This window comes from Molossus molossus, unplaced genomic scaffold, assembly GCF_014108415.1.
Source record: "Molossus molossus isolate mMolMol1 unplaced genomic scaffold, mMolMol1.p scaffold_m16_p_6, whole genome shotgun sequence".
Taxonomy (NCBI): domain Eukaryota; kingdom Metazoa; phylum Chordata; class Mammalia; order Chiroptera; family Molossidae; genus Molossus; species Molossus molossus.
In genome coordinates, this window is record NW_023425399.1 from 76534072 (window position 1) to 76561141 (window position 27070).

Genomic DNA, 27070 nt, shown 5'->3' on the forward strand with positions numbered 1-27070 from the left:
TTGTGGACAGTGAAAAGGCAGGAGTGGCTGGAGTGTGGTATGGGAGAGCCCAGGAGACGAGGCCGGCGGGCCGGGTTCAGATCCTGTAGGACCTGGCATGCTGAGGAAGGCATTGGGTTTTACCCGCCACCTGATGGAAGCCACAGGACAGTTCTGAACCACAGCGTGGTGTGATCTGAGTGGTCACTCCGTTCCAATGTGGCTGATAGGTTATGCAGGTAGAAAGCTAGCTTTTTTTTTTCATGGTAACCCCTGTTCCATTTGGGCTTGGTGCCTCGTCACATTCTTGCTCATCATGGCACGTTCACTGTGGGTCCAAGCAAAATAGAATAAGTGACTAGGAAAAGCAAGAAAATGAGGAAGGTACTGATAAAGTGCCAGTAGTACACAGGCTCTGGAACAAGTGTGGACCATAAGGCAGACTGATGTCAGCTGAGTAGCAGAGAAATTGGCCAAGTTTAAAATGTCCAGAAGTTACTTGCCCAAATGTGGCTTCTCTGGGGGTGCGTATTTGAAATGTTCACCCTACTTTGCTCTCTATGGACTGGATGCTCCTTAAACCTGCCCAGTCCTGCAGTTTATTTGTAAAGAGATCTATCACTTGACACCAGCCCAGACTTGTTTGCACAGACGCTAGAGAGAGTAGAAAGTAGGGAGGTTTCCACCGGGTGCTCGAGAAACCCTTCTCGTGTCTGGTGGCAGTGTATTGTTATCATCAGTCAGCTTCCAGTTCCACACAGCTGAAGTAACATACTTCCTCACATACATCAATAAAACCCTATTTTTATCTCCTTCTCCTTCCAGCAATATTAGTACTGCTGACAAATTCCTAACTGTCCCTTCAGAGCTGTAACTGCATCCACCTAATAGGCCAGGAGAAGCTTCTCAAAATGAGAATTTTTTTTTTTTACCAGCAAACAATAAATAGAGTGATTTGCCTTCAGATTTATGCAGTGAAATGTGCAAAGCACAGACATAGACATTTCACAGGGGCTTTTTCATGATCTCTTAATTTAACAAAAACTTCTCAAATGTACACCGATTTAGAACTAAAGGAAAGGGAGTCCAAATCCCACAACTTGACTTGAAGAATGTGACAGTCACCAGTGATTGTGCCCACAGAGATTCATTCGTAGGCGGCAGCCGTGCTCTGTGCCCCGGTCCCTCTGGGCTCTGGGGGCCTGGCCTCTCCACCACCTTTTCTTCCCAGAAGGCAATGTGCCCAATTTAAAAGAACGAGAATAAACAAGGGCATTTTCTTAAAGAATCAGAACTCTCTGTTCTTTTGTTCTGCCTAGACTTGTTTTATTCCTTCCTTGTTATTTCTGGAAAAATGCTGTTGTAATCATCTTTTCCAACATGAGTTACTCTGTTCCATCTTATGGGAAGGAATGTGTTTCTTCAGGCCAAAAATAAAGCAAAATAAATGCCTTCAGTCCTTATTCACCAAAATTTGCCCAATGTCAGCTAAAATAATGCATCATTATCTCTACAAGTCTCAGTGGGCAACATTTTCTTTGCACAAAAAGTAGCCAGGCCCTTGGTTTCTGTTTTCACTTAAGACAAGTCTGTTCTTTGTGGCAAAAAATCATGAGCATAAAGCCTATCAATTTATGTTTTCACTGGGGCTTTGTTCTGTCTTCCTTCAAGTTTTGCCACCGGCTGTGTTGTGACTGGGAGAAGTGTGCAGTGCTTCTGCAAACCTGGATACACAGGAACACAGTGTGAAAGGTGGGTGCTGCCTCTCCCGCCCCTCCCCCACCCTGCAGGTAGGGTGGGCTCTGCAGGCTGCGGCAGGCACCCGGCTGTGGGTGGGGCTCTGCTCAGACTGGCTCAGAGGGAGGGGTGGGGCTCTTGGTTTAGGGAGGCTGGAAAAAGGTCTCGCGGGAAAAATACAAGACTGCTCACTTAATAAATCATTAACTTCCTTCTCATTCCTGTTTCGTATATGTTTCAGAAATCTGAGAATAAGGTCCAATGTGTCATAACCCTATATACTCCTAAACATACACCTCTATATACTTCCACCCCTTGCACACTCCTGTATACTCCTTCCCCATCATATTTGCCATATTTCTATATTCCTCTTTCCCACCACATCCCTACATCCTCCTCCCCGTACATATCCTTACATACCCCTGCCCCCATATAGATTCATCCCTACATCCTCCTACCCCTACATATACACATCCCTACCCGCACACATCCCTGCTTGCCCATACACACGCAAACTCTACATGCTCCTACATGCACATACATAGCCACAGCCCTAGACACACACACACACACACACACACACACACCCCTCTATCCCCATACAATATTTATGATTAGCTACTATAACTAGGACACTGCCAAGTATTATGAAAGCTAAAGAAGGTATTTACAAGCCAGCTGGGAAGATAGCACACACATGCTTGGAAAAGTAACAGTGTAACAAATGAATCATACCGACAACATGTTTTTAAATTTAAAATGACGTTATCATAAAATCAATACGTATTTATTATAAAAACGATATAATGCAGGTGAGCGAAGAACCAATGCGGCCCACCGCACCCCCACAGAGCCCTCTACAGACCTGCTCACTTACAGTCCTGTTCACAGCATCTCACCCACAGAAATGCTTAAAAGCTTGTTGTATATTCTTACAGATCATTTATATATGCACAGACTTTTTCTTAAAAACAAAAGTAGATTCCTCTTTTACTTTCTGTTTTGACTTGTGCTCTCACCTAATAGTATGTTAGTAATATCTTTCCATTTCAGCAGGTATTCACTGATAATATCGTGTAGGGACCACGAGTTCCATTGAAGTTCCATACCCCCTGCTATTGATCTTTGAAATAGTTTTACTGTTTCCCATTTAAAGCAGATCCAAAAGTACATATTTTTAGCTACATTTTGTATACATAAATCCTCACGATATGATATAATTATAGATGTGAATCCCTTGGATCAAAGGGTAGTAAATTGTTCAAGCTTGTGATACATTTTGCAAAATTGCCCTCCAGAAAAGTTGCATTTATTTACATTCCTATTGGCAACAAAAGTGTAACTCCTGCCCCCAGGGGGTACTAAAAATGATTAATTTTTCAAATATTTGCCAATTTAATAGGGAAACATTGTATGCCATTTTAATTTACATTTATTGTTTAATAATCAGATTGGACCTTTTCATGTACTTATTGACTATTTGTAAATCTTATTTTTTAAATTGCTATCCAGGTCTTTTACCCATTTTTCCTAGTGAAATTTTTAAAAATTTTTATTGGTTTGTACATTTTTTAGAGAAAATTAATCCTTAATACTATAAGTTGCCAATGTTCTTCTCAGTTTATTTTCTGTTTGTTTGATTTTGTTTTTGTCAATGTAAATATGCAGCAGTTACATTTTACAATATTTGCATCTATTCTTCTGTCCTTTAGGGTTTTAGCCATTAGTGTCATGAATGGAGAGGTGATATAAATTTTTATGCATATTTTCTTTTGGTACTTTAATGGCTTCATTTCTTACATTTAAATCTTCGGGTTGGTGAAAATTTGGAACCTACCTTTTGGTGGTATTGCCTCTTCTTACATGGGTAGATAGATTTAGGGTCAACATGTTAGGCAAAAATGGACCAGAGTTCAAATAACCTTAACTATCCCAATATCCCTTCTCTCAATAATCCAGGGGCCACATTGCATGAAACACGCATAGTATCTGGTTATACCTGAGAACTCAGTAGGATGAGATGTTCACTCTAGGAGAAGCAGAAGGAATCTGGAGCAGCTGGGGAAAGAGCAGGTTCCCACCCCCCTGCTGTGCTCACGGCAGACTGTGTGCTCATTGGGTGAATGAGGGCAGACCCTCCCCGTTTCTCCCTCTTACTCTCATACGCACGCTCACTCTGTTTTTGCCAAGTACCTTTAGTTGAATTCACTAAAGCTAAATGTTTATATACAAAACTCTCATATAAACTTGGATTTGTTTCTGTGTATTTGATTTGGTTCTTGTGCCATGAACGCTCTGTGTTATTTCCGAAAGTACAAAATGCCTTTGAACGAATGTTTAATTGAGCAAAACTCCCCCTGGAACCCTCATTTAAAATATTTTCTTTGATCGTTCTGGCATGTTATTTTTCTGGATAAACTTTAGAAGAGTTTTACCAAATTTGGAAGGAAAAAAAAGGAAATTAATCAACTGATTTTATAGTAAACAGAGCCTCTCTAGACTGGGGTTATCTAAAACATTTCAGGGCTTTAAGAGGTTGAAGGGATGACTGCAGCCCAGTGGAGCTGCAAGGTAGCCATGGAAGGTGTCCCAGGCCAAGGAAGTGATGCAAGACAGGGCCAGAGGATACCTGACATGTGAGGAAGGGCGGGGAGGACCTTATTGGAACTGTCTGCTAGATGTCTCAAACTGCCCTATAGTAAAAAGCAGCAATTCACATTTCTTCTATTTTCTTTTTCTTTTTTTAATCCTCACCCAAGGACATTTTTCCATGTTTTGTTCAGATAGAGTGGAGAGAGAGAAACATCGACGTGAAAGGGACACATCAGATTATTTTGTTAATTAGATTCCACATATTAGTGAGATCATGTGATAGTTGTCTTTCTCTGTCTGGCTTATTTCACTTAGCATAATAATCTCCAGGTCTATCCATGCTGTCACAAAGGGTAAGAGATCCTTCTTTTTAATAGCCACATAGTGTTTCATTGTGTAAATGTACCACAGCTTTTTTATCCACTCATCTACTGATGGGCACTTGGGATATGTCCAGATCTTAGCAATTGTAAATAATGCTGCTATGAACATAGGGGTACATATATTCTTTCTGATTGGTGTTTTGGGGTTCTTAGGATATATTCCCAGAAGTGGGATCACTGGGTCAAAGGGCAGTTTCATTTTTAATTTTTTTGAAGAAACTCCATACTGTTTTCCACAGTGGCTGCACCAGTCTGCATTCCCACCAGCAGTGTGCTAGAGTCCCCTGTTCTCCACACCCTCATCAGCACTTGTTGTTTGATGATTTGTTGATGGCTGCCGTTCTGGCAGGTGTGCAGTGATACTTCATTGTAGTTTTAATTTGCACCCCTCCAACAATTAGTGATGTTGAGCTTTTTTTTTTTTTTCATATGTCTCTTGGCCATTTGTATGTCCTCTTTGGAGAGTGTCTATTCAGGTCCTTTCCCCATTGTTCAACTGTATTGTTTGTCTTTCTGGTGTTGAGTTGTATGAATTTTTCACAGGTAAATGCCATTTTAATATCAACATTTTTCATTTGTTAAACATTTATTAAGCACCCACTCTGGGCCAGGTATCAGTCCCAGCACAGTTAACTGTGTGTTGATAAACATAAGAACAGAATAGAGTGAAAGTAGAAATACATGCAGGAGCTAGTTGGGCAGGGAGGGAGGCCACCCAGTCACAGGGAGAGGGTAGGAAAGGCTTCCCAGCTCATGACCTGCACTGGGGCACATTGCCCCTCAGCAACCCTGATTTCCCTGTTGATCAAACCACTGGCCCCTGTGTGCATTTTCTTCATCTGCATTTTGGTGACGAGTAACTGAGGATTCCGTCCTCCTGGGTGTCAAGGAGGGAGGGAGCAATCTCTGCTCACATACCGCTCTCACATTTTCATTCAAGCCATAAATATCTCTGTACTGAAACACATTCATTCTTGAAAATCCACGTCAGCCTTCCTCTGATAGGGTTACAATATCCCAAACGGGGAGCTAGAGGTTGAGAAAATTGGGTGGAATAATGTGTTTCTCCTCTTTTCTGTATTTTGTGTAGCTGTGCACCAGGATATTTCGGGAATCCCCAGAAGTTTGGAGGTGGCTGCCAACCATGCCCTTGTAATAGCAATGGCCATTTAGGCAGTTGTGACCCCGTGACTGGAGGTAAGATCAACTCATACTCTGTTAGTCTGCATTTATCAGACTAGTATGAAGTAACAGGTGAAGAACCCAAGTAAACATTTTCAGGAAGCATAATGCCCAATTCCAGCTAATAAATCGTCCCCTTATTTTTGATAATCTGTGAAATGCTTAGGTGATATTTTCAGCTTCTGTGAATAACTTACTTCAAGTAGGTTCTTTTTTTTAAGTAAATTGTTTTTGAAATTCAATTAATTATAGCCGAAATAACCTAGACCTTATTTTGATGATTTTCCTAAGACCTCTTTTTCCTAAGGTTATTATCACAACAGCATTCTTTGTGTGTGTATGTCTAAAGAAGTCAAAGTACTCACTCTGTAATAGGAATACATGTTCTAGGATGTGGGTGGTATAATTGAGATGGGTTTTGCATATCAAGGAAAAGGTAACTACTGGGAATTAGTATGGATTCATGAGGAACAACTTGGAAGAAAAGGGAAGACTATTCATTCTCTTCCTTGTTTGACAGAGAATATTAATGAGATATCCCAGGAAAATGCCATTGATATAATGTAATGTCAAACGCTTAGATAAAGTCTCTCATCTTATATTTATAAACAAAACCTTGGATGTGTGGATTAGATTTGGTCAAGTGACTTGTTCCCAAAGGAATGTAGAGTAAATGGATTATCAGTCAAGAATGAGGTGTCTATTTTCATGCCTCAGAGCCTCATCCTGGTTCCATCTTCAATATCAACTCAACACTCTTGACTTGAATGGAAATACAATTATCAGATGATACAAAGTTCAGAGAGGGAAAGTGCTTCCTATGACATATTTAGAATACAAAAGGGCCTCAACAGCCTGGAACAATGGGCCAGTTCTAACCAGACAAAATGATGTTAGGGATAAGCATAAGGTCCTATGGATGAATGGAAGGAATCAATCTTTAAGTGTGTGAGAAGTGCAATGTGGCTTAGTAGGCGGTGTAAAAGACTAAGGTTTTAGTTAGCAGTAAGTTGAATATGGCTCCAGAGTGTATGGTGACTCCTAAGACACCTCCTACTGTCTTCACTGAGTTCTAGTGTCTAGAACCAGCTGGTCTGCCATTCCCTGGTCGGCTGCTCCTATAGGTCCTCAGGTGGAGCTTGTATCTTTAGAAGACAATAGACCAGCTCCAGTTTGTTCAGAAAGAGGGAGAGACTGTGAAGGTGCTTAGAATCATGTCACATGAAGGAGGATTGACCAACCAGCACAGTGAAGCGAAGACTTGGAAAGTACATATTGAAAGGCTGGTGTGTGGCAGAAGGGTTGGTTGTGTTCTCTGTGGCATGAGGGACAGAACCTATACCAAAGACTGGAAACCAGAGGGACACCTATTTTAAACAATCTTAAGAAGGAAGTGTCCAATGTTTAAAGATGAAAAGGACCATTTTCAAAGGAGCTGAGTTCTACTGTCAGTGGAGGCATTCAAGGAGAAGCTTCTTGAGGTTAATGTCTTTTCACGAGGTTAATGTGTCCCCGACTCCCCGCTCCTCTAATAACAAAAATAGACAATGTGAAATGAAGGTGGTAAATTCTGTTCCTAAAATGGAAGAAAATGCTCACACATGAGACTGTGTATTCCTGGGAGCTCTCCCCCTCTCTTTCCATCCTTTCTTTTTCTTTCCATTAGTAATGTACGGATTGCTCGATGGTCAAAACTCAAACTTGTTGAGAAAATTGCACTGATAAATCAATCATGCTCTTAAGTCAAGCCCCACAAGCTGTTCCAAGTGCTGTGGGAGATTGGGAAGGAAATAAAACATCTTTCCTGGCTGTACGGAGTTTACCACCTAATTAAGGAAATAAAAGTGACACCGACTATGTAGCCAAAAAAAGAATGAGTAAATGATTTAAAACACGATGAGTAAGACAAACTGATGATGATATCTAATAAATGAAGATGTACCCAAATATATATAAAGGAGATACTGATTGCCTTTGAATGGGAGGATCAGGGTGATGCTTTTATCTCACTTTTCTGATTTTCCAAATTTTCCATAGTAAATTTATATTATTTTTTACAATTAAAAGTAAATGTAGTTTAAAATACATGCATACACACAGCGTGTGGAGTGTTGCCAGCTGCTGAGAACAAGCGTGAAAGCATGTCCAGGAGCTTTTCAAGCTTGGCCTTTTCCTGGGGGGAAGTTGGGTGATCTTAGGAGGGAAGTTGGGTGATCTTGGGGGGGAAGTTGGGTGATCTTAGGGGGGAAGTTGGGTGATCTTAGGAGGGAAGTTGGGTGATCTTAGGGGGGAAGTTGGGTGATCTTAGGGGGAAGTTGGGTGATCTTGGAGGGGAAGTTGGGTGATCTTAGGGGGGAAGTTGGGTGATCTTAGGAGGGAAGTTGGGTGATCTTAGGGGGGAAGTTGGGTGATCTTAGGGGGGAAGTTGGGTGATCTTGGAGGGGAAGTTGGGTGATCTTAGGGGGGAAGTTGGGTGATCTTGGAGGGGAAGTTGGGTGATCTTAGGGGGGAAGTTGAGTGATCTTAGGGGGGAAGTTGGATGATCTTAGGGGGGAAGTTGGGTGATCTTGGAGGGGAAGTTGGGTGATCTTAGGGGGGAAGTTGGATGATCTTAGGGGGGAAGTTGGGTGATCTTGGGGGGGAAGTTGGGTGATTTTACAGGGGGAAGTTGGGTGATCTTACGGGGGGAGGTTGGGTGATCTTGGGGGGAAGTTGGGTGATTTTACAGGGGGACGTTGGGTGATCTTACGGGGGGAAGTGAGGGGATGTGTCGGTAGAAGAATGCATGGTATGGGAAAAAGAGAAGCAGAAGAGTGTAAATTGTGTGCAAGGATGACCAGTAGGCTCTCCTGACTGCCTGAGAACCTCACAACTTGGCTTTTATTTATGGCAATTGGCAGTGTGGGTCCACTAGCATTGTGTGCATATCTCTGGTGACTAAAGTCTTGCAAAACCAGCTTTTGTGAAAGCCAAGTCAAAAAGCAGAAGATGAATAAGCTTAGTAACACTGTGTTGTTTGGTTATTCCTCATTTCAGATTGCATAAACCAAGAACCCAAAGATGGCAACCCTGGAGAAGAATGTGATGGTTAGTAAAGAAAGCTCCTTTCCTTTCCAAGTTGGTGGTTTTACCGAAGATACGTGAGCCCCGATTTGGAACATGCTTTTCCAGTCTGGGAAAGCAACGTGGGAGGAGGGAGGAGGAGGACTATTTAAGGTGAAATCCAGCCTCATCAACTACAAGCTGTATGAACTTGGGCAAGTGACCTTACTACTCCAAGCCTCAGTTTTATCATTTGCAAAATGGACATAATATCTAGGTCAACCTCATTAGGGTTGTTGGAAAAATTCTTGAAAGTCTCTTGTCACAATGCCTGATAAATAGCAATAAATAACCAAAAGCTACTTATTATCTTTCCTACATTTAAAATTACAACAATTCACATAGACTTACTATGTCTTCTTTTTTTCCAGTTTTATTGAAATATATAACATTGTATTAGTTTAAGGTGTACAACATAATGACTACATATATATTGCAAAATTATTATCACAAGTTTAGTTAACATCCATTATCTCACATAATTAGAATTTTTTTCTTGTGATGAGAACTTTTAGGGTCTACTCTTTTAGCAACTTTCAAATATGCTACACAGTATTGTTAACTATAGTCACCATGCTATACATTTCATCCCCAGGACTTATCTTATAACAGGATATTTGTACCTTTGACCACTTTCGCCCATTTCCCCCACCCCACCATTTCTTTTAAAAATGCATCCCGTCTGGAGACCTTCCCTTTGCACAATCTGCATCCCTCCCTGAGAAGTATAGGATTGTGATGTTTGCCTGTGTGATCCGTGTGCTTATTAACTGGGCTGTATAGCCCTTGTGTTCTGCTTGCATTCCTGTGGCTCCAGCCTACAGAACACTTGCTTTTGATTGTGGCCCCTATAGATTGTGACAGCTGTGTTATGACACTCTTGAATGACCTGGCCACCATGGATGAGGAGCTCCGTGTAGTCAAGTCTCAGCTGCAGGGGCTGAGTGCCGGTGCCGACACTCTGCAGCAGATGGGGCACTTGGAGACCCAGACCAAGGACCTGAGGGTAAGTAGCCTGGGGGTCCAGCATGATGCTGGCCCACATTAGATACGAGTTGAATAGATGCTGCATGAATTAATATTCCTCAAGCAGGAAAGGAGAGGTTGACTCCATTTAAGGCCAGGGGGCTTTCCTCCTTCCTCTGATCTAAATGAAAATTGGATTCTTTTTAATTGAGGTATAATTGGCAGACAATAGTGTATTAGTTTCAGGTGTATAACATAGTGATTCAATATTCGTATCCATTTTGAAGTGATCACCACGATAAGTCTAGTTACTTTCTGTCACCATACAAAGTTATTATAGTATTATTAATCATTTTCTCCATGCTGTTTGTTACTTCCCCATGACATATTTATTTTATAAGTGGAAGTTTGTACCTTTCAATCTCCTTTAACTTTTGTGCCCATTCCCCACACCACCACCACCTTCCGCAAACACTAGTTTGTTCTCTGTATCCATGAATCCATTTCTGTTTTGTTTTATTTGCTCATTTGTTTTGTTCTGTAGATTCCCCATATAACTGAAATCATACGGTGTTTGCCTTTCTCTTTCTGACTTATATCACTTAGAATAATACATTTTTTCTGATGGACAGTATTAGTAAACACACAAAACTAACACTTCTAAATGAACATTCCTTATGTACTGAATGCTTCTGCGCTAATTTTTCTCATAGAGCCGTCTTGCATTCAGAAGACTCAGAAACAGATTTGTGTAAAATTATATTAATTCTTCTTTAAATGTTTGATGAATTTTCTAGTGAAGCCATGTGGGCCTGGGGTTTTCTTTGTTAAAAGTTGAGTTTTTTGTTTTTTAAAATAAATTATAAATTTAATTAGTTTCAGGTGTATAACATAGTGATTCAATATTTAAATTCAATTTTAAAAAACAGATATGGGACTATTTGGGTTATCAGTTTCTTCTTGAGAGATATTTGGTAGTTTGTGCCTTTCAAATAATTTTTTGTTTTATCTAAGTTATCAAATGTATTGACATAAAATTGTTCATAAATGTATCTTATTATCCATTTAATATCTACAAAATCTGTAGTGATGTCCTCTTGTTCATTCCAGATACTGGTAATTTGTGTTTCTCTCTTTTTTTTCTTGATCATTCTGGCTAGAGGTTTGTTCATTTTATTATTTTTTTTTATTTCATTGATTTTTCTCTCTTGTTTTTCAATTTTCAATTTTATTGATTTCTGTTTCATCCATATTGTTTTCTTCTTTCTGCTTGCTTTGGGTTTAATTCACTAGTGTTTTCTAGTTTCCTAAGAGGAAAGCTTATTTTACAGATTCAAGGCCTTTCTTGTTTTTAACATAAGCATTTGATGCTAAATATTTTCCTCTAGCACCACTTTAGCTGAATCCTACACATTTTAAAATGTTGTTTTTATTTTCATTCAATTCGAAAGATTTTCTAATTTCCCTTGTGACATGCCCCTGAGTTATTTAGAGTGTGTTGTTTAATTTCCAAACTAGATATTTTTCAGATAACTTTCTGTTATTGATTTCTAATTTAATTCTGATGTGATCAGAGAACATACTTTATATGGTTCCAGTCCTTTTTTAAAAAATATTTTTTCTTTATTGATTTTTAGAGAGAGGAGAAGGGAGAGGGAGAGAAAGATAGAAACATCAATGAGAGAGAACATGGATTAGCTGTCTCCTGCATGCACCCCACTGGGGATCAGGCCCACAACCGGGCATGTGCCCTGACCGGGAATCAAGACCTCTTGGTGCATGGGTTGACGCTCAATCAGTGAGCCACACTGGCCAGGCAATTCCAATTCTTTTAAATGTGTTAAGATTTGTTTCATAGTTCAGAATATGGTCCACCTGGGAGGATGTTTGATGTTCACTTATAAAGAAGGTGGCCAAGAGGGTGTCCTACGAAGTAATAGGGTCTGAAGTGCCCCATAGGACAAGAGTCAGGTTCTCCCCATGAATTAAGTCTGAAAAAAACAACAACCTGAAACTGCCTAATGCTTACTGCTGGGTGGTGGCTATCTGAGAACCTAGAAAGCTACAAACTTACAGCTGAGACCTGGACAAGATTCACAAAGCAGGATCTGTACTGGAATGTGACATCTGCAATATCACCATAGTGTACAAGTCCTAAGATGCTAAAGTAAGACCTGGTCCGGACTAGGGGATCTGGAGAGGGAGTGGTGATAACCATAGACCCCTGGACAGGACACGGAGAGTGCAGGGAGGGAGAGCTCCCACTCACAGTGAGCTTGCAAACACTGTAACAGACTGCAAACAATAAGAAAGACATGTAACAGAAGCAGCAAAGAGATGAATCTGGAAATGCATAGGTCAGGCAAGTGGTATCACTCTCGTTCTGTAAGGATAGGTCATTCATTCTGGTAAAGTATTTCTTGCCTGTTCACATTTTTAAATGTTGCTGTTTTTATTGTAGAGCCATATCACAATTTATATCAGAAAGCAGGTTCTCCAGGTAGCCTATTCCAAAGAACCATGTTTTTTCCTGTGGAACCGGTGTTGGTCTTCCTAACTGAATCTTTTCATAGCATCACCAGGTTTACCAAGTTGATAGGACACACTCCAAATTTCTACTCTGAAGTGAGATTAACTCTGTACTTGACTTTCAGAATCAGCTGCTCAGCTACCGTTCTGCCATTTCAAATCAGGGCTCCAAAGTGGACGGCCTGGAAAAGGAACTGAGTAATCTAAATCGTGAATTTGACACTTTGCAAGAAAAGGTAACATGCTAGGTCAATAACATTAACCTCTTGTTTGTACTTTCAAAATATTGATCATTCCTCCCCCCATCAATTTATTGCTAATCCACTTATCTTTCATATAGGTTCAAATGAATTCCGGAAGAGCACAGACATTATACAACAACATTGATCAGACGACCCAAAGCGCAAAAGAGCTGGACTCAAAGATTAAAAATGTCATCCGAAATGTGCACAGTAAGAAGAGTTACTCAATCCAACTAATTTTTTTAAATGTCATAGTTTTTGAGCACTGAAAGAATTTTCCTTGAAGGGTTCAACATTATGAAGAAGATCCGACAGTGATACTAAAAAACTAATATGAACCTTCCCGTAGAAATATCTGCCTTTTTTTTAAGTCGTCTGCGGCAGTCCTCAATTCCCAGTTCAATAACCTCCTCGCTGTTTTCCAGTTCTCCTGAGGCAGATCTCTGGGACAGACGGCGGAGGAAACAACTTGCCTTCCGGCGACGTTTCCAGGACGCTGGCCGAAGCCGAGCGCATGATAAGGGAGCTGCGGGACCGGGACTTTGGAGAGCACCTGAGAGAAGCAGAGGCTGAAAAGAGAGAGGCTCAGCTCTGTAAGGACTTTCCCAAACTCGTGTATCCATCCACTCTAATCGGTTTCAAATACAATGTGCGAAGTACAATATTGAGTCCTCAGTTGCAGGGGGAGGGTGTCTCATTTCAGTGTATGTTACTGTTAGAGCATCCTGTGGTGAAAACAGGTAGCCCACCCCCATTACTATGAGGCTGTAGAATATAACATCTTACCCTTGTGTGGAAAAAAAAAAAAAGGTTCTTCTAAGATATTAGATACTGCTACCTCTTTTCCCATTTTTACTGCATTTTCGTTCTTTCATTCAGTTCCTCCCGACTTTCTTATTTTATCATTTTTGAATGGTCACCTCACCACCACTAGGGTTTTGAACTACAAATCGATATTAGCACTATCACTGCAAAAACAAATAATGGATATAGAAGAAATGAATGGAATATATCTGAAGTTTTAATTAGGGAGAATGATTCATTAGCTGAAAACTGAGAAATATTAGTTTGGTGCATTTTTTTTTTCCAAATACTGTGCATTATTCTCTAGTAAAATAATGCTATCGGTGGTTCATTGATGACTGCTACAGATAGTGGCAGTTTTCTTTTAGCATTTGTATTGTTTACATTTAAGATGAGCCTTGGCTGGTCACCAAGGAGACGGAAGCAGCAGGAGAGCAGGTGCAGTGTGCTCTGCAGATCCCGTTCGAATCCCTGGGCGGACTGCTCATGCAATCTCGGGTCGTCGCCTAATTTCTCAGAGTCTCCCTCTTTTTCCCTGAAACATGAGAATGATAATTACTGTTTTCATGTGTGATCATAAAAGTTAAATGAGGCAGTGGGTACAATGCACAGAGCAGGTGCTACATAAAGGTTAGTTTCCTTTCCCATTCCCTGGCAAATTCAAGGAAAATCATGAAATGTTTAGAAACCCAATTCTTCTTCTGTAGTCTTTGTAACGTAGCTGCAACTTATCCATCTGTGAAGTGGAAAACATTAAGTGATGTATTACAGTGCTGAATCGGATACGGAGCTGGCTGGAAAGCCACCACGTGGAGAACAATGGACTTGTTCAGAGCATACGAGATTCTTTAAATGACTATGAAGCCAAACTCACTGACCTCCGTACTGCGCTACAGGAGGCCACGGCCCAGGCAAAGAAGGCTACTGGCCTCAACCAAGACAACGAGGGGACTTTGGAATCCATCAAAGTGAGTTCACAGCCAGATCTGCACTCTTTCATTAATGACAAGGATGAGGGAGATGGGTCTTTATTGTTGATTAAATGGCATGGCCAGAGACCCGTCTGCACATCTAGTCTGTATGCACCTCTCTGTATGGTGAACCCTCTAATCAAACAGGAATGAGGCATTAAATGTGAAACCAAAGTCATTCCTCCCCCTCAGTTGCCAGAAAAGATTCTGAACTTAAACCACAGAGAACGCAGAGCACGTTGCTCCCCTGACCCCTGGCTGATAGAGTACTAAAGGAGTATTGTTACCAAGTAGATGAGAAATTAAACTAATATTGTGATTAGTTCAAAGTATATAATATGTTTTAAGTAACTTTTTGTGTCAGATGCATAAACATCATTATCATAGTCACCAGCAAGGGCGTTTGAAGCCATTACCTGCTTTTAGGATAAATGAAATATTAGGGCTCATGCAGTAGCTGCAGTGACAGAATTGAGAGCTCAAGGTTCTAGGCCAGTGGTTCTCATCCTTCCTCATGCCGCGACCCTTTAATACTGTTCCTCATGTTGCATGTGGGCGTATCTGCACGTGGGTGGACCCTCCTGGAGACGGATAGAGGAGCCGTGTCTCGGTTCCTAAGACCATCGGAAATAATGTGTTTTCCGATCATCTTAGGCGACCCCTGTGAAAGGGTCATTCGACCCTCACAGGGGTTGTGACCCACAGGTTGAGAACTGCTATTCTAGAGTATATTTTTTCAATGGTGAACATTATATGCTAAACCAACAACAAAAGTGTGAGAGGTTAAAAAATAACAGTAAGATCTAAGAGGAATAATATAGGACTGACTCCAAAAAAGAACTTGGTAAAGAGAATAAATAATATCTCTTAACAGATGGCAATACGCTTTATTCCCAAAGCCTTTTTCTATAGTAACACCTCCGTTGAAGTCCTGATTACGTCCGTCCAAGGGAGCAGCGTCCAATTTTCTGGGTCCCTGCACTTGGGCAGCCTCCTGGCCTGGCAGTCTCGGGTCCTAGGCGCGCTCATGGAGACCACCTTCATCCTCACGGGGACTGGCACATGGATGTGCTGATGGCTCGGGCTGGTTTATTTATCAAGTCTCTCACTCTTCTCCACAAATCAGGGCTTAATTATATGTCCTCCTCGATGCCCGAGATGACCCCAGGGTAGAAACCATCTTCAACCACAACTGTTTCCTCGGCATGTAGTTTGAGGAAACTAGGACAGTTCACCCAGCCTCAGAGGACTGATTTCCCTCACTTTGTAGTTGCCTAGACAATCTTTAAGTTCAGGAAAACATTCTGACTCTGAAAGTACTTCTGTGCTGTTCTCCAATAAATATGCCTGTGCCTGCTGATAATATATTCTGTAGCTCATGCAAATATTCTTTTTATTCTCTCCAGAGACAAATTAAAGAAATGAATTCCCTGCAGAGTGATTTCACCAAGTCTCTGGCCACTGCAGATTCTTCCTTACTGCAAACCAACATTTTGCTGCAGCTGATGGGGAAAAGCCAGGAGGTAGAGACAAACTTGTCTAGAAAATAAAAGAGCACTTAAATTATATTGTGGAGAAACTATGGGATGGGCTGGCCTATTTTTTTCTCCCTAGTGTATGTCTTTGAGTTGGAAGGAAATATACCAAAATGCCAATAGTGGTGCTCCCTTGGAGGAGGGGTGTAAATGATGTCTTCTTTTTGCCTATTTGTATTGCCTGCAATGAGCAAATGTTACTTTCATCATTTAAAAAATTGAAATGCTATTTTTAAAGTATCAAGCATACCTTTATTCCCAGAAAACATTTAGGACTGACAAAAGATTGACAACATGTCTCAGCCCAGTGGGCATTTTGAAAGTGTCTTTTTTATGATCGCTATTTTCAAATCAGAAAAAGAGTGTTTTGGTTTAGTACTTTACACTAATGATAACAGCGTGCTTTTATACAATCTGTCAAAGGGGTACCCACCATAAGGAAAATGTTCAGATGGTGGTTAAACTTGGGAGAATGTTATAAGCACCACTACCTGAAATAATCAAAGATCAATTGGTGTAGTAAAGGGCTTAGAAAACAAATTTCTTCTTGTTGCTTCCTGGAAACATGCCATTTATGACAGTTCATGAAAATGCCGTACACGATTCCTTGCTTAAATTGATACTGTCTCTGTTTACTTGGAAAAACAGGACTATAAAAAACTAGCTGCCACTGTAAATGAAGTAAGACTTGAACTCAGTGACAAAGTGAGAGAGCTGTCCAAATCCGCCAGCAAAGCATCGCTGGTGAAGGAGGCAGAGGAGCATGCACGGGCCTTGCAGGAGCTGGCAAAGCAGCTGGAAGAGTGAGTGTGGCCCCGAGGTCTGACCGCGCCCCTGCCCGGGCCTGGTATGAAAGCCTCCCCCCGGGTGGGCTGGGGCTCCAAAAACAGGGTGGAGGGTGGGCCCAGGGCCCAGGGCCAAACCTCACCTGCTCCGGGGTACTGATTCCCAGTTGCACTGGGACAGAGCTGCAGGGCCCACTGCCTCCAGTCTCCCCTCCACTTGCCAAATGAACTGGGACTCAGTGGTAGGCAGGGGTGGGCTGCTGGAGACCTCACCGTCTGTCTTCCAGGATCAAGAAGAATGCCAGTGCGGATGAGCTGGTACGCCGAGCTGTGGACGCGGCCACCGCCTATGAGAACATCCTCAATGCCATCAAAGCAGCCGAGGATGCTGCAGACAAGGCCTCTAGTGCATCCGAGTCTGCCCTGCAGGTGGGCACCTGCGCTAGCAGCTTCTCTAGATGCACTCTAGAGATGACTCGCTTTCTTTTTTCTTTACTGATTTTAGAGAGAGAGAAAGGAAGAGGGGGAGTGAGATAGAAACATCGATGAGAGAGAACATCAATTGGCTGCCTCTGCATGCCCCCCACTGGGGATTTGGCCCGCAACCTGGGCATGTGCCCTGACCGGAATCTAACCTGCGACCTCTTGGTGCATGGGTCGACGCTCCATCACTGAGCCACACCAGTTGGGCTGACTTGCTTTCTAATTTTCTTTCTCTGTGCACTGAGGGATATATATATATTTTAAAAAGCATTAGTTTAAGTCAGAACTTGTTATGCAGAATAGACTTGAACTTGCTCCAGATATGGGTCATTTCTGTATTTACATGACTGATATGTAGCACAATTTTTAAAACTTTGTAAAACCAGATAGGAGTTATACTAATTATCAGTTTTGAAGCAAAATAAATAGTATATCCTGCTTCTTCTTAGGTATGCTTTTAAGTTGTGATTAAGTGTTAACAATTACCAAAGAAGAGGTTTTTGTGCACAATTTTTGTTGTTGTTGTTAATCCTCATCTGAGGATATTTTTAGAGAGTGGAAGGGAGGGAGAGAGAGAGAGAAACATCAGTGTGAGAGAGACACATTGATTGGTTGCCTCCTGCATGCACCCCAACCAGGGCTGGGGATCAAACCTGCAACCCAGGTACATGCTATTGACCGGGAATTGAACCCAAGACCCTTCGGTCTGTGGGCCAATGCTCTAACCACTGAGCAAAACCAGCCAGGGCTGTACACAATTTGATATCCATTTATTTTCTGTTCTTTGTCTTACACCTATGCATGTCTGTGGGGTCCTATGGGATATTATGTACACCATGCATATTCCTATATTTAAAGATAAAATATTAACTATCAAAGAATTAGGGGAAAGGCTTTATTGGAAGGTTAAAGACTTTTATCTCCCAAGACCAAAAACTGAAAAGCAACTCAATTCTGTGTTCAGTTGTTGCGGCGGGTATTGTATATGTGACGGTGGGAAAATGCGACAGGTGTCCGGTCGTTCATTAGCGTGTCACCAGAGATGGGCCCACTCTCCCAGCCACAGATGTCCACCTAGATCATTTAAGGAACCGTCTTTTTAAACTTCTTTACCTTCAAACCTCATTCTTCAAAGATTAAAGATAAGAGCTTTGGGGTAGGATAAAAACAAATCTTACTCCTTGTTTCCTAAGCTGTACCATGTGCTGAAGGCTGATAAATGCTTTGCTTTCAGACAGTGATAAAGGAAGATCTTCCAACAAAAGCTAAAACCCTGAGTTCCGAAAGTGGTAAACTGTTAAATGAAGCCAAGAAAACACAGAAGAAGTTACAACAAGGTACTGGGGGGGGGTGGGGGGGGGGTAGGGGTCAGGTTATAATCAGGGGCTTGAAAACTACCTGTAGGACCAGGAGAGGCAGCCCTAGGAATAAAATGCTCTTCCTGAATATCAGTGTTGATGCAGATTTGTAAATCCATGGTTTACTTTATAGATCTGATATTTCTTCCCAATATTCTAACATATATTGAATTAACCTGAACCTCATGAATAGAAGTAAATCTTGAGGGTGACAAGCCTGTTTTGGTCTGGCCTTTGGGGGCTATTTAATTTAATTTACTTGTGACCATGGCATTAGAACCCACATGGTGTAGAGGTATTTGCAATGCTGGTTCCTTTTTTTAAAAAAATTTTTTCCAGCCGGGCTGCAATGCTGGTTCCTTACTCAAGGTCAAGATCATTAGTCTCCAGTCATTAGAGCAACTGCTTCAAGAGTTCTTAAGTCCTGAAATCTTAGCAATTAGAAGTACCACTATGAAACATGAGAATTTCTTAATTACAACTTTTATTGAAAATTTTCCACTTACTTTATTTGCTTATTTATTTTTCATGAACCCATCTCAATCTCACCAAATTCCCGTGTTCTGAAAATGTTGTCTCTTGATTCCCCCTGGTCCCTCGTGGTCATTCATGGCTGAGCAGCCGTCCGCAGGCCCACAGCCCTCGCTGAGCTCTAGTCCTGTGCGTAAAGGGCTTCTGCTAGATCCTTTCTTCTTTCTTCTGTAAAAATTAAATATATGAGAAATAAAATACAACAAATATGTATTAACATATAATCATGTGCCTAGCAAATTTCAAGAATTAAAGTTTCCTTGTATGACATCTGCTCTCTATAAAATTCGAGCTAAGAAGTAAGGATCAGTGTTTTATTTTGTTTCTATATTGATTTGAGAGAGAGAGAAAGGGAGAGAGAAAGATAGAAACATTGATGAGAGAGCCTCCTGCATGCCCCCCACTGGGGATCGGGCCCACAACCTGGGCATGTGCCCTGAGGGGAATTGAACCGCCAACCTCTTGGTGCACGGGTCGACGCTCAACCACTGAGCCACACCAGCCAGGCAAGGATCAGTGTTTTAAACAGGCTTAGGATGCTAACCACATTGTTACTTTATTCTTTTATTTTCTAGTAGCTTTATTATTTATTTATTTATTTATTTATTTATTTATTCATCTATTAGTTTTTGATTCCCTTCATCCATTTCCCCTTACCCCCTCACCTCTGGCAACCCCACTCTAGTCTCTGTATCTATGAGTTTTTTGTTGTTGCTTTAGATTTTACACACAAGAGAGATCCGTGTGGTTTTTGTCTACATTGTTATTTAAACTAGTCCTGGAATCATAATTTAAGCCATCTGTCATCAGTTTGGTCTTAGAGCATTCACTGGTCATGTTCCATGACCCCAAATTGGCAATATTGTCAACTAGGAATGTCTGCTAGCTCTGCTTCTCTCACTGTAATTCCTTAAATGTATCCATTTGGAAATGAACAGAAACAAACAATGCCTAATAGTATATGTTTTCTTGGATAAGGCTCTGATAACAACACTCCTTTCTTATACTGGGAGACTGAAGAGGCATCCTTTCTGCATTACTCATTCATTTGTTCATTCACTCACACAGTCATTCATTCATTCAATAAATGTGTACTAATATTAAGCCCCGAATAGTGCCAGACATGGCACTTTGTGCTGGGACACAGCAGTGAACATGACAAACACATTCCTTTCCTTCACTAAGCAGAGACGTCTGTCCTGAACAGATAGAAATTATTAAGCCTCTTCCTTTCTTCATGTGTATTTCCAAGGAGCTTGGACCACAGGCTTCGATATGCTCCTGACTTCTGTAACCAGAGAACCCTGGAGCTGTAAGTCTAGACACAAGCAGTGGGCATCTCTGGGATGACCCCTTAAATACAGGTTTGCTCAATGCTGTGCAGATACTACCTACTTAAGGGCCATTAATACCAATGTGGGATCAAAATTTACAGAGTAATTGCCTCTTAATGCTTTATTTTATTTTAGAAATCAGTCAAGCTCTGAACAACCTACAGCAAACTCTGAAAATTATGAAAGTTCAGAAAGGGATGATAGACGCCAATATTACTACCATCCGAGATGATCTTCGAGGGATAGAGAGAGGTCAGCATCTCCTGAACCCACCATACTTGGCTTCTTTTGTTGAACAGTTTAGGTACCTATACCACCCTATTTGTGTGTGCATTAGATGACATCGATGGTATGATCAGTAGTGCGAAGAACAAGGTCAGAAATGCCAACGACATCACAGATGAGGTCCTGGACGGGCTCAACCCCATTCAGACAGATGTGGAAAGAATTAAGGATACCTATACGCACACAAAGAGTGAAGACTTCAACCGAGCTCTTACTGATGCAGATAACTCAGGTATCAGGCATTCTGGGCCAGAAAAGACTATCCATTTCCTCCATTGTTACGTGCTTTCATTAGTTTCAAATCTCCCCTGATAAAGTATAATTTTAGAAATTAAAACGTTAGAAAACAGTTTCACATAATGCATTCAAAGAGTATGGGTATTCTGTTAGTTAGAAGAACCAGGCAGGATCCATTTACCTTGCTACTGATTTTCTCTTTTATAAACTAGAAGTATAGGTCCCTGAATCGTGAGATATTAAATTATGATTGCTATTAAGGATTAGAAAACAAAGATTTCCTTTCCCTATAGTGGTCAAGAAAAATGATTTGATATTTGGATAGCAGAATAAAATCCCTGACATATTTAGAAAAGGTATCTGAGTCATCCTGTTCAACATTTGGTACCCAAACATACACTTGATGAATACTGTCAATGAGAGCATCTATATTTAACCTTTCTCCATTTATAATTATAAATTTCTGTTTTGTAATCTCACCAACAGTAGAGAAATTAACCAACAAACTGCCTGATCTTTTGAGCAAAATTGAAAGTATCAACCAACAGCTGTTGCCACTGGGCAACATCTCTGATAACGTGGACCGCATTCGAGAGCTCATTCAGCAGGCCAGAGATGCTGCAAATAAGGTAGGCGTGCCCTGCACTGCCAGGCACCGAAGTTCCTTCTTTGATAAGTTACCGCATTCATCAAGAAAGGAAACATTTGTTTCCCCAAGAACCTTTGTCTTTCTTACTCTAATTCTTTGCTTGAATTGTGAAAGTTGATTTCCTCCTGTCATCCTTCAAAAGTGCACATCACTTTCATCACTAAATGATCTGGTATGTCAGGGACCCGAAGCGCTTTCCTTCCCACTGAATTTGTGCGGACAGGAAGAAGGGGTTCCTCCAGGCCCCGGCTGGTAAACTGCACGTTCATGTAGGGGTTCTGTGGTCAGAATATGCTAATATGATATTGCACACGACCTGCTTTCTCACTGCAACTTGAAATGTGTAGAACACCTTTATTGAGGATGGAGGAATAGTTCTTACATGGGATTATAGCCATTTTCTGTCATAGGAGCCTGATCCATCAGCCTTTCTCATTTTAATCTGACATTATTTACTTGACTTCCTGACACTTCTCTCCCACTATGTGGTTTTTTTTAATCCTCACCCGAGGATATTTTTCTCAAATATCTTCAGATAGAGTGGGAGGGAGGGGAAAGAGAGAGAGAGAAACATCAGTGTGAGAGGGACAAATCGACTGGTTGCCTCCCGCACGACCAGGGCCGGGGATGAACCGAAACCGAGGTACGTGACCTTGGTGAGAATCGAACCCACGACTCTTTGGTCTGCAGGCTAACATTCTATTGCTGAACCAAACCAGCCATGGCTTCCCCACTGTGTGTTTTGTTCTAACATAATATTAATGAAATATCATGTATTTTTCAGCCAACCCCCTGTGAGAGATTTGGAGATAGACAGTTGGAAAACCAAGTTGGGATATCACTGCCCTTGAGGCACTTTCATTGATTTCTAGGTTCCATATGACATCTTATGAGCCTCAATTTCCACCCCCTCTCCCCCCTTTTTTGGGGAAAGAGAAGTACTGTCAACATAAAATCTTTGGCAGGAACACAAAGAGCATAAGGCACAGTTTGGAAGATGCTACCGTCTTCATACACACATGTGCTTCAAAAAAACCAAATGAAAAAGAATGTGCTTCTATCTTTTGCACATCTATGTTCATTCACTAATCTATTCAAGAAAAATTGAAGTGTATAACAGCGCCGTTGTCAAGGGCTGGTGAGCCAAGCCGGGACACATTATCCGTTTTCTCCACTGTAGTGTGCTTTGGTCAGACCAAGCCAGATGGTCTCAGTTTTGTTCCTAGTTCCATCACTTACGAGCTGAGACCTTGGGCCAGCCCCTTCGCCTCGCTGTGCCTCAGTTGCTTCATCTGTGAGCAGAGTAAATAATGGTACGGACCTCATGAGAGTGTTAGGATTAACTGAGCTCACGTAAAACTGTCCCTGGCTAATAGTACCATGTAAGTGGAAAATAAAAAGTAATCAGCAAGTGCTTTTGAACCCTTGGCTTGCACTCAGCTTTCTCCTGGGTGCTGGGGACACAGGTTGCTCCCCAGCTGCTGTCAGCGATAGCGGGTGAACAGACTACTCTAACAGGCTGGATTAAGGCGTTGTGCAGGTTTTGGAAATACCCACTTCTACCTGGAGAGGCTCAGAATAATACGAAAGGACACATATAAGAGTGTTCAGTGCAACACAGCTTATAATCACACACAAAATTGGAAAAAATCCAAATGTCTATCGACAGGAGATGGATAAAATTGGGATAAATTTATGCAGTGGAAGACCATGCCACAGTAAATGTGAATGAACTGGAGCCACGTATATCAACACAGATAAATCTGAAAAACAGAGGCAAATAAAGCAAGTTGTAGAATGATATGGATAGCTGGATACCATTTTTATAAAAATACTTAAAACATAAAAAATGAGACTAGTGACAGCTTATAGATAAATGCATATTTAGTAAAAATATTAAAACATGCATGAGACTCTGCCTGGGAGTCCAGCTTTAGGGTAGTGGTGACCTGTGAGAAGGGAGAGGGGAACGGGGACCAGGTGGGATATGCCAGGGGCTTCAGTTATACCAGTAATGTTTAATATCTTAGGGTGGTGATGCATAACCAGGTGCACTCTCCATACTTTTTTGTATTCCTGGAATATTTTCTTAATTAAAACAAATTTTTTTAATGAGTAGGAGTTCTCTAGGTGACAAAAAGCACAAGGGCATGCCAGGCAGGACTCAGGATGTGGTTGGGTATACTCGAGGTTGAGTGGAAGAGAGAAGCGTAAAATGAGCCTGTACATGTTGGTGAGGGGAGCTCAGTCATGAGCACTTTGCAGAGATTCTAGCTCACCTGTCCTCACGTGTCACTAAGCCACCCGCCCCCTGCCACTACCACCTCTTAATGCCTCGCATATACAAGGCCGGCCACTAATATTTAAATGCTTAGTAGGTAAAATGTAGAGTTGGTGTAGGTATCGTTCCAGCAGTGTAATTCTTTAGATTGTTTGAGAATGTTTATTTTCTGTGTTGTTGTTGTTTTTTTTCTTTATTGATTTTACAGAGAGAGGAAGGGAGAGGGAAAGAGATAGAAACATCGATGAGAGAGAACATCGACTGGCCGCCTCCTGCATGTCCCCCTCTAGGGATCTGGCCCACAACCTGGGCATGTGTTCTGACCGGGAATCAAACCAGCGACCTCTTGGTCAATGCTCAACCACTGAGCCACACCGGCCAGACATATTTTCTGTGTTTTAATGCAGAACTACCAAAGCTGGTCCACAAACCAGCTCTGGTCAGAGAGTTTTTACCAGTCTGTTATATTTAAGTATAAAATTGAGATGTGTAGAAATGTTTAATAATTTGAATTGTTTCAACATCCAAGCATGGGGTCAGTGGAATAAATACCTTCTTTATTTCATTTTTATAGTTGTTTAATTTTTAATATATTTTTAAAAGACTTGGTCCAGGGCAGATTAGACAAAAATAAGGGTCCTCACCACAGTTAGGAGCACTGTTTTAGAGGACCTCGATGCACTCATTGGTAGGACTGGATGCCTGTAATGAGTGCAAACAAAACATGTACCATGTTCATGGGAAACAGTTCCTTAAAAAGTTCCTTTAAGCCCTGGCCGGTTTGGCTCAGCGGTTAGAGCGTCCGCCTGCGGTCCAGAGAGACCCGGGTTCGGTTCCCGCTAAGGGCATGTACCTCGGTTGCAGTTTGTCCCCGGCCCTGGTTGGTCGTGCGGGTGGCAGCCACTCAATGTGTCCCTTTCACATCGATGTTTCCCTCTCTCTCTCTTCCTCTCTCTCCCTCCCACTCTGTCTGTACAAAAAATGGAAAAATGTCCTCGAATGAGGATAAAGAAAAAGTTCCTTTAAAATGTTTTCTTGGTGTATTATATATTTACTATATGCCCAACATCATGCTAAGTGCTTCCATACCTGTTAGCTCATCTACACAAAAACCTTCAGGGTTGAAATTATTATAATAACGATTATATTTCTGGCACAGAGAATTCAGTGACTTCTCAAAGACCCTTGGCTGATAAACCAGAAGAGAATGAATGCTTTATCACCTGGCTCCTGAGACAGTTCCATGAGTTTTCAATGCAGGTCCAGGAGACATTCACACTCCTTTGTTCCTTATCCTGACAACCTGGTAAACACTTACGTGTACTTGAAAGGATGTGTTGATGTGTTGGTGGGATTTCCTCCTGCTGTGCCAACACATCAAAGTCACAAACTTCCGCTGCAAAGTCACAAACTTCGGCTGTGATCACACCCACTCTCCTCGTGGTAGAAGGGTTAACACCACAGCTCTTACCGCCCACAGGTCGCAGTCCCCATGAGATTCAACGGGAAATCTGGTGTAGAAGTCCGGCTGCCAGGAGACCTGGAGGATCTGAAAGGATACACATCTCTGTCCTTGTTTCTCCAAAGACCTAAGTTAGCAGAAAACGGAGGGGCTGAGAATATGTTTGTGATGTACCTCGGAAATAAAGATGTAAGTATTGCTTTGACATTTCTCTTGCTTTTAAAATAGAACATAGTTTTGGGATGCGTAATGCCACTGGTCACTGCTGTTGGCACAGCAGGAGGAAATCCCACCAACACATCAGCAAACTCCACCGCCTCTGATGGTGCCACAAGGACCTCCTGTCAATCACGGATTGGTATCTGCTGGCAGGCCTAGAGGCCTTACTGGATGGGGGCCCAAGCACAGGTGCACACGTGTGTGTACCCATGAGCACATACACACTCTTCTCACGTGACCAGGGCAGCAGTATCCAGCCTTCATGGAAATCAACTGTTCTTCCTCATAGGCTTATGATACTGTTCTCTCGCTCGGAATGGGCAGCCCCAGCCCTTCCTCAGGTCTGTGGGGTGACGACCATCTGTAGATGAGGACCCGAGCAAATGAAGCCTCTCCTTCTACCTAATTAATCAGAAATCCAGTTGCCCCATCTCTATCATTCTAAATTCTGTAAGCCTCTACTGTTACAGGCATTTTGAAGAGTTCCTTTTAGCATGTAATCCCTCCACTTAAAATACATTTCTTCAGCCCTGGCCAGTTTGGCTCAAGAATTAGAGCATCAGCCACAGACCAAAGAGTCTCAGGTTCAATTCCAGTCAAGGGCACATACCTGGGTTGCAGGTTCAATCCAAGCCCCAGTCGGGGTTGTGCTGAAAGCAACAAGTCGATGTGTCTCTCTTACATCAATGTTTCTCTTTCTCTCTCTCTCCCTCCCTCCCACTCTAACTAAAAAAGTCAGTGGAAAAATATCCTCGGGTAAGAATTTAAAAAAACACACAAAAAACACCACATATCTTCAACCTAATTGTCAGAGGCAAAGCTAATCACTGATTGAGTTAGGATACAATTTTTGGAAAAGAAATATCTGAAAATTCTGTCAGTTAAGAAATGGCTGGCTGCCACTGGTGGATGCCATATTTAAAGATTCTTAAAATCAACACAATTGTTAATCATCCTTTCTGCTTCGAGGTATTGGTACTTTATTTGTAGCTTTCTTGTGACATAACTTTTTGCTTTCTATTATGACAAAATGCGCATTACTTTATTCCTTCAACAAAGTTATACCGTATAACTGCTAGGTGTCATGCCCTGTATTTATGATAAACAAAAATTTGTTTCTTGAGTGTGCTTAATGTACACTTAAAACAGATTAAAGTGGTATATTTTACCATAATTTAAAAAAAAATCCTTACCCAAAGATATGTTTCTATTGCTTTTAGAGAGAGAGGAAGAGAGAAAAAGAGAGAGAGAAACAGTGATCAGTCGCCTTCCGTACACACCTCAACTGGGGATCAAACCCGCAACCCGGTTATGTGCCCTGACTAGGAATCAAAGCCACCACCTTTTGGTGTATGGGACGACTGTCCAACAAACTGAGCCACACCAGACAGGGCCATTTTAGCATAATTTAAAAAAATCTACCT

General features: G+C 41.6%; 1 protein-coding gene across 4 annotated transcripts in view; it reads left to right on the top strand.

Annotated features, from left to right (window-relative positions):
• LAMA3 (laminin subunit alpha 3) overlaps positions 1 to 27070 on the top strand; it is a 249933-nt gene that overhangs the window by 187222 nt on the left and 35641 nt on the right. For 3 of the 4 annotated variants that reach the window (XM_036245198.1, XM_036245199.1, XM_036245201.1), the window contains 16 exons: positions 1651 to 1731; positions 5782 to 5888; positions 8910 to 8960; positions 9830 to 9981; positions 12596 to 12706; positions 12811 to 12922; positions 13138 to 13305; positions 14288 to 14484; positions 15894 to 16010; positions 16671 to 16825; positions 17095 to 17236; positions 18525 to 18627; positions 20649 to 20765; positions 20851 to 21030; positions 21522 to 21664; positions 25446 to 25616. In XM_036245198.1, the coding sequence (XP_036101091.1) occupies positions 1651 to 1731; positions 5782 to 5888; positions 8910 to 8960; positions 9830 to 9981; positions 12596 to 12706; positions 12811 to 12922; positions 13138 to 13305; positions 14288 to 14484; positions 15894 to 16010; positions 16671 to 16825; positions 17095 to 17236; positions 18525 to 18627; positions 20649 to 20765; positions 20851 to 21030; positions 21522 to 21664; positions 25446 to 25616 (2107 nt within the window). The remainder of the gene's footprint in view (positions 1 to 1650; positions 1732 to 5781; positions 5889 to 8909; positions 8961 to 9829; positions 9982 to 12595; positions 12707 to 12810; positions 12923 to 13137; positions 13306 to 14287; positions 14485 to 15893; positions 16011 to 16670; positions 16826 to 17094; positions 17237 to 18524; positions 18628 to 20648; positions 20766 to 20850; positions 21031 to 21521; positions 21665 to 25445; positions 25617 to 27070) is intronic. The other variant, XM_036245200.1, reaches the window with a different exon arrangement.